General features: G+C 40.7%; 1 protein-coding gene across 1 annotated transcript; it reads left to right on the top strand.

Annotated features, from left to right (window-relative positions):
• Positions 1 to 329: 329 nt before the first annotated feature.
• Positions 330 to 5,132, top strand: LOC124273403 (RING finger protein 207-like). The gene is made up of 3 exons (XM_046708664.1): positions 330 to 1,590; positions 2,131 to 2,175; positions 3,315 to 5,132. Exons 1-3 carry the CDS (start codon positions 423 to 425, stop codon positions 3,788 to 3,790), a joined length of 1,689 nt encoding a protein of 562 aa, XP_046564620.1. The 5' UTR covers positions 330 to 422; the 3' UTR covers positions 3,791 to 5,132.
• Positions 5,133 to 8,496: the final 3,364 nt, after the last annotated feature.

The following is an 8,496-nucleotide window of genomic DNA, read 5'->3' as shown; positions in this document are numbered from 1 at the left end:
TTATTTGCTTATTGGCTTCTGTCTACAGAGTGGAATTGGTACGCGACAAAACTATGTGGTGACCAGTTGAGTACAACATCGCGAAGGTTCATATTCAGCGTTCTGCTTCAGCAAGTATTCTACAGTCTAAAGGCTCTATCCCTTGGGAGCAGCATAAATAACAACTTGTCTTATTCATTTCCAATCATTCATCCGTGTATCCGTGCACATATCCATTAAATCAAGTCAGAAATACTTTGATGACTTCGAATGCATATCACATTACTTTACATATTAAAGAGGTAAAACTGCCTTTTTCTGCATCTCATTTGAAGACCCATTGATCGAGTCAGTCGACATCAAAGGTTGTGGATTGCTGCTGAAAGGTGTTACAGTACAGTATAGTAGTCTCGGAGAGACCTTTGAGTCGTACACATCTAACCATGTCGGACACACCACCCTCACCGACAATTAGAAACACTCTAATCAAGTGCCCGGCTTGTTTACGTCTCTTTGACGAGTCCAGAGTTCCGCATCGGCTAGCGTGTTGTCTCCGCTCTGTGTGTGAGCTGTGTTTGAAGGACCACTACGCTGAAGGGACCCTGCAGTGTCCACTGTGCCGTCAACGACATCATTTACCCAACGACGTTGGCTCCCTACCACCAGATACACTCGTGCAAAAATTCATGGAGGAACGGAAGGTCAGGACCGGAAGTCGTCTGCCGTGCACGGATTGCCCTGACAACCACGAAGCCGAGTTCAGATGTGAGGATTGCTGTGTGTATCTGTGTAAAGAATGTCATACCGCTCACGCCAGGAGTAAATTTAACCTGAAACACAAGGTCAATGTTCTGGAGAAGTTGAGAGGAAGAAATCTAAATGAATTCCGAGTCCGGCATAAATGCAGTGAACATCATCTCTCACAAGACTTCTTCTGTAAGACATGCGACGTGGTCATCTGCATGTCTTGTTCTTTTGATGCTCATGACAAAAATAACGGACACACTGTTGTCACGGTAGAGGACGCGCGCGCAGCCAAGGCGCTGGTCATAGAGGACAATTTGACAAAGCTTGAGGAAAAGGCTTTGAATCTGGGAAAGAAGGTAGGAATGCTGGAGAAAAATGTAGACAGAGTCGTAACGGCTAGACAGGAGGCCAGGCGGACGATCCTGGCCACATTTGATAAACTACTGGAGGAGCTGAGGTTGCGGAAAGCTGTAATTCTCTCCGATGTCGAGGACAAGTCGAACAGGTTTCTCATGCAGGCTGAAGATGCTCTGGAATCAAACAGGATACTTCTGAACCGAATCGGTTCATCGATACCGCACATGAGAGAACTAAGAAGCCAGGCTGACAAGACGGAGGACCTACAACTGATGGCGTCCTCGGCCGCCTCGCTCACTGCTATGCTGGAAGAAACGCCACTTCACCTTGACTTTGCACGTTCAGGTGTCAGCTTTGTGCCGGCCAATTCAAGCCAGCTGATTTCGACTATCCAGATAACGGGCCTAGTGAGATCTGTTGTCTTCTCCCCCATAGAGAAGCCCAGGCATGTGGAGGAGGCAGACATGTATAATGTTATCTCTCTGAAACCAGTGGAGATACCTCAAGGTAGGTGAGAGATATGGACCTCGTGAGGGAGTGAGTTTGGAGTAAGACTGCTTTAAACAGTTCTGTGGGAGGAAGTCCCAAGGAGCTGTAGGTCTTTCTGAAGCCGTTTAAACGGTCCTAAAACTCATCTCAAAGATTCAGACCAACGGTCATAAGTACCTGGTACTTCTAAGGGACACAATTCTGCATCACAATTTGAGGCCCTTGGACGACTGGTTCACCAATACGCTAATAGACTTCCTGATAACCATAGACTTCAGAGGTGATCAGGAAGAAAAATTACTTGTGTATATAAAGGTAACGCTTAGATTGCAAGAATGAAAACAGTTTTCTTTGTAAACTGCCAAAACGTGCAATCGGTTTCTGCTCAAAATGCCATCGTAAAACGCACAAGGAACAAGGCAAAACAGATATCATAATCATAATTTATCCAGAACAAGGTTAACACAACCAGGTTGCCCGAAATAGAATTTCTGTAAATTATATGCATTTCAAAACAAACGATTATATTTTTTCAGAGTTGATTGTTTATTATTCCAGTCACCTTTGAGGATGCATATATCGGGGCAAAGGCAGGAGTTTTCTGTGAGTACTCGATCTAGAATATATATTAGTTGACTCAAGAATTATCCACTTGAACCTTATTTACATTTGAGAAAGCTGATGTAACCATGTTAGATATCGGGAAGTTAATACACAATCCTATATATATACAAGGTATATCCTCTATCTGAAATATTTGTATTTAGGCCTGGCTAATATGAACGATAATCGGAAATATCGTCCACAGGGAACAGCATTCATGCTTATAGATATCAAAATTGTGTTATAGATAATATCGTACGTTAACTTTAGTGATAAAAAGAGTTTTAATTTTCTCACACAATATGCAATGTAAGGACTTTATTCATGGTTTACTTCTAAATTATGTTCAGGATGCTGTTTTGTTAATAACCCATGCAAAAATACGTCACCACTCACCAGTGATGTGAAATATATGCATGTCTTTCAGACATTTGGCATTTTTGCTCAATGTTACGTTTCCGATATTTATCGATAATCGATCGATATTTAGTTAAAGATTATCGATCAATGTGATCTATATCGATAGCCAGGCCTATTTACATTAGATTGCAAGTGCATTCATTAATATGTACAGTGACACTGCAAAGAGCGTTGGCAACAAGGTTTGATGGTGACTAAAAATGAAACAAGATATTGTTATTTTTACAGTGAGGGGTGGTGGGGTAGCCTAGTGGTTAAAGCGTTCGTTCGTCACGCCGAAGACCCGGGTTTGATTCCCAACATGGGTACAATGTGTGAAGCCCATTTCTGGTGTCCCCCGCCGTGATATTGCTGGAATATTGCTATAAGCGGCGTAAAACTAAACTCACCCACTCACTATTTTTACAGTAATGTATTTTGTACGGGTATTATATACTCATGCCAATAATTGTTGTCACCCTCCCCCGGCCCAACCCCCCACACACCACACACCCCACCCCCTCTCCAATTAAAAATTGAAGGGGTGACAACCATTATTGGCATGAGTATAGTTGTAAAATCTGCTGTGTTTCGGCGAATGTTTTCAGCCCAGTAACGAATTATTAAAGTTTGTAGTTTTTCCATCAAATTCAGTTTTCTAGACATTCTTTTGCACATCGCGGCTTTAAGTCAATAGCTGTCTAAATTTTCATGTGATTATATACTCAATGTCTGCGCAGCGCCTTATTTGGAGTGGGATCCATCTACTGTCAGTAGTGACGTCACTGTATCTGGAACCTTGGTTACCAACGTCATACCAAAACCCCCTTCCCGAGACGCCGGAAGTCGTCTGAAGGCTTATCGACACGTGATGACCTCCAAACCCGTGACCCTTGCACCCTGTCAATGCGCTCTTTACCAGCTCAAGGTGAGATTCTCAGTCAATGAAGCCCCGAAGGAGAATAACATGATATTTGAGACAGCTCTGACAAGTAAACCTGTCGATGCCAACTGGTTCAAGTCAACGGGACTGAGCGTCTGCGTCGTAGTGTGCGAAAACCACGAGGGTCAGCTGTGCCTCAAGGTCATCTATGACGGCAAAATTCTAACAGATGAGCCTCTCATCGAGAACGAGGCAGGGGAATCACGTGATCTACTGCTATGCGTCGTATTGGATAACGACAAGAAGAAGAATGCATGTCGTCGATGTCGCTGATGCCAGGATTGTTCGGTCTATCACTGATATAGAGCTGGACAAGCCGATGTGGGTCATGATGGCGCTAGTGTCTCCACAGTGGGCGGAGTGTACAGGCCAGCTGATGTCTGGTTGCTGCGCCTCGCTGACGCACGACGTCACCAACCTTCTGTCCTCTCTCTGTTAAAACTACAGATGTTGGGTACAGTCAGCACCTTTATGGGCCCTGAACTTGGAGGATCAGTTCGTTCTCCTCTGATAGTGTGGTTGCGTGTTCTTATTGTGGATCCAAAATAGTATAAGGTTTGGTTTAGTAGCCAATGTATACACAATTTGATCGGCATAGATGGAGATATAAAATATATTTACATATATTAAAATATAAAAGGTCAATTTATTTCGAAACTTTTGAAATTGATTATTCCATCCATATATTTTAATATTCAATATGTACCGGCATATATTTCAACATATATATTTAATTGTCCAATTTTGTTAAAACACACCATTGCACGAAATTGGAAAAGGTCGTTCAGGAACAAATCCGTTGAAAACTATATTTTTGCAGTAGCATCTTTTTTTGCAGATGTACGTCTAATAAAAATGATAAAATTTTAATATTTTGATAATTTTAATAAGTTCTACCTTTTCTGCCCGCAAGAGATGGATAGTCATAATCAGAGACACTATCAGCGCCGATAGAAAAGATTTGGGGAATTCCAATGTATAAAATGTGTCGAAAACGTCGAAAAAGGCAAATATGTTAATAACCTTAGATAAGACCCATCAATAATTGTGTATTATACGACGAAATAAATACATTTTAGGTCAGATTTAAATTTAATGAAGAAGTATTTTTTGAGTTTATTGTTTTCATGAAAAATCGCTAATGTAAGGTACTTGTTTAAAATTAAACATATGATAAAGTCTACTGTGAGGTAAGGTATCTTTTGTACTTCAGTGTAGCTATTGTAACAATGACACGAAAAGGTGAAGGGCATCAGGTTTTCGGCTGTTAAATCATGGCTAAGACCTTATACAGAATCATTTCATCTGGTAATGTTTAACTCTTATAAGCTACAATATAGACAAAATCTATTAATGTTGCCCTTCATATCATGCATGACTTTGATGAATATTCATCAACGCATTGTTTGCTTATGCATAATAGAGTGTGTTAGTGTTCGTTGTTTTGATATTCATTTTAACAAACAACCACGCCTTTCCTCGTTAACTCACTGGCTTTATCAACTTACTACCTAGTCAATTATGTTAATCATGTTGTTTTCTTGGTTACATTCAGTATATATACACCCCCTCCACTTCACGTTACAGGGGTAGCCTTGTGGTTAAGCGTTCGCTCGTCACGCTGAAGACCCGGGTTCGATTCCCCACATGGGTACAATGTGTGAAGCCCATTTCTGGTGTCCCCCGCCGTGATATTGCTGGAATAGTGCTAAAAGCGGCGTAAAACTAAACTCACTCACTCACTCACACACGTTACATCCATTCTTGACAACGGTACAGGAATCTGTATCGAACATCGCACTTACGAAATAAAGGAAGTTGTTATCCGTAAAGATTGTCAAAATAACCGGTTATAAACAAACTAAAACGTATGGGTAGTAGGGAAGCGTCAGGACAGATCCGCTTATCACGGGTTTGAATCCGTGGTTTATATGTGTATTCAACCATTGCCTGTGGAGGAAAGCCCATTCGTCTTTGCCGCGTTTGGATGGGATATTTTACGAATGCTTCACTTGCCTCACTGCCATTGTAAAGCGTACGTAAAATGACCATGTATTCATGAATTGGGCACCCGTCAACCTGCTGCTGTAGACAAGGTTTTCACTGGGTTTTTCACAGAGGGATGACTGTGCAGCATTATACTACCACTGGGCAAAGGTTTGAGATCATTCACTTGCAAAACAATCATAAAAGGAATAGCATTAATAGTGTTCATTACTTTGTAAAGCACGTGGTACACGTGCATTTAAATGTAACACATATACTATTCCAAAAAAGAAACGCATAACCCAGAAATCTGATGCGAAAATGTTGTATTTTCAAACATGTATAACTCGTCCACAAATAGACTTTAGGACATGAAGTAATCTGAATTTTTATAGCCAGACAGTGCATGCTCTTTGCTGCACAATTTCAACTGGAAGGTGATTTCTGTTGCGTTGTGGTGATGCCTTTTAATTCTTGTAAGAAATCTCATCCAAATCAACATTTTCAGGTAAAGTCGATTTTTCACTTGTGCAATAGTGTAAAATCATGTTATCAACACTTTTGTTACATATTTTGACGATTGTTTGTACACAATTCGTAATTAATAGATTTTAAAAATACAAAACGGCTATGCGTTTCCTTTTAGGGATAGCACATATATAGTTTAATAATTTAGTATCGTATTTATTTACTTATTGTCAGCAAGTCATGGATTAGAATGGGACCCCTTTATATGTGGGTTGGTTTGATTAGTTGATTAATGCCGCACTCAGCAATATTCCAGCTATGTGGCGGCGGTCTGTAAATAGTCGAGACCAGACAATCCAGTGATCAACAGCATGAGCATCGATCTCCGCAATTGGGGTATGATGACATGTGTCAACCAAGTCAGCGAGCCTGACCACCTGATCCCGTTAGTCGCCTCTTACGACAAGCATGGGTTAATGAAGATTAGTAATTTATTCTAACCCGGATCTAAAGGGGTCTTGTTCGTGGGTCCCCGGGCAACCGCCCAGCGTGCCTATGTGTTAAGACGGTCCGGAAATAAACGAGATTCACTTCATAGAATTGTCTTTGTGTTTCTGTTTCTCTATCAAATCGCTGGTTAATTTATTACTTTAATCGGCCGAATTTACTCGTGTTGGTGTTTGATATACGGACTCGGGATTTCACAAATATCACAATCTGAAAGAGCTGATCAGGACTGAGAAACTACTTCACACAAAATTCTTCCCCGATTCTGGGCTAACGCTTAAGACTCTGAACACTTACATACAATCTTAATAGTGACAAATAAAACCATTCAAACCTAACGGAGTCCTAGTGAAGTGGGAGAATCGGAACCTGAACCTGAGGAGATCTAGATTTGTTTCATTAAGGGCTTTAGCATTGCAGAAAGGGTTGGGTAGAAGGAAAATAATGTGGTTCAGGGACGGTGAGACAGACTATGAACCACACTGTCAGGTATAGTGACACACTGCCATGTCACAGGACTACTCCATCTCATAGAGCCACCATTGATGCTTAGGACCAATTCTTACCTGAAATCTCCATGAGAGTAAAATAAAAGGGAGGACAGCGGTGAAAATAATGTGGTTCGGGGACTGTGATACAGACTAGCCCGATTCATTAGCTTAAATATGTTCTTGTGATTAGAAATCTATGCATACTTGACCAAACACACAAACCTCAGATCAACCGTACCCTAGTTCGATTTATTCTTCAATGCCTTGATATATATAGTACATATAGGGTCAAGATCCTGTTAGCTGATTGTTTACAGAGTGCCGCCATATAGCTGGGATATTGCTGAGTGCCATATATATATGATTTTGTTTTGGCAATCTTTTTGTATCCGTGCAGCTGCAGGTTTACATGAGGTCGACCTATTTTTGCAGATAAGACAAAACACATGCTCGCTTCCTCGTCGACGTGCCATACTGGGAGTAACAACCCTACCTTATCTTCCATCATGCGTTGCACCAATCATTAGAGAAATTTTTACAAGCAACATAATTCCTAGCTTCAGGTATAGTCCGTTTGGCTCAAAATTGGACCGATGAATTGCAATCTACCTCGAAAACTAATAAACATATAATACTCAGTGAAACACTGATCATAATCAAAACATCAGACCAACTCTGTCATTTTTTTGCAGAATTTATGTCCTAAAAATAAATAAGTTGTTTAACAAACTATCATTAAAATTTTGACACAGTTCACTATTTCTTTGGTCAGTTTACGAGGGAGGAGTGCAGAGAAAGTTGATCACATCCTCCAGTGTACGTGAAGCACGCGCACAAGTGCCGGCAAAGTCAGTGGTTCATTTACCTGTGCTGTGCCGTCTCCATCCTTTCTCGCACACCTGGCTGTTCCTCTCTTTGCACTCCTCCCTCGTAACAAATAGTGAACTGTGTCAAAATTTTAATGATAGTTTGTAAAACAACTTATTTATTTTTAGGACATAAATTCTGCAAAAACCTCATAGAGTTGGTCTGATGTTTTAATTGTGATCAGTTTTTCATTTAGTGTTGTATGTATATTAGTTTTTGAGTTAGATTGTAATTCATCGGACCAATTTTGAGCCAAACGGACTATAGATTATTCTGTTTATTATTCAACTAGAGCATTTATCCAAAGCATAAACGCTTATGGCATTAAACGTGTCTGTCATACGTCATAAGGAATTGATGACGTTCGGTGGCATTGTCCTCAGTTATTATGCGAGTTACACTGGGTGTATCTACGGAAAATAGCACCAAGGGCAAGCACTGAATTGTTACCCAATGGTTTATATAAATGTCCATACAACCCAGCAGCCATAGTGCATCGCGCCCATGATAACCAAATACGGATAATTCATCTGAAGAAAATTTCTTTTTCCACTATCCGGGATTACTTGCCTGACTTCAATAAAAAGTGTTCAGTGGCGCCCTGCTTCTGCTGGCACCCAAACAAGTCGTAGTGCTAACCCATATTGGGAGTTTATAATA

Source organism: Haliotis rubra, unplaced genomic scaffold, assembly GCF_003918875.1.
Source record: "Haliotis rubra isolate DU_JTF1 unplaced genomic scaffold, ASM391887v1 Scf180, whole genome shotgun sequence".
Taxonomy (NCBI): domain Eukaryota; kingdom Metazoa; phylum Mollusca; class Gastropoda; order Lepetellida; family Haliotidae; genus Haliotis; species Haliotis rubra.
This window is presented reverse-complemented; position numbering and strand designations above follow the sequence as displayed.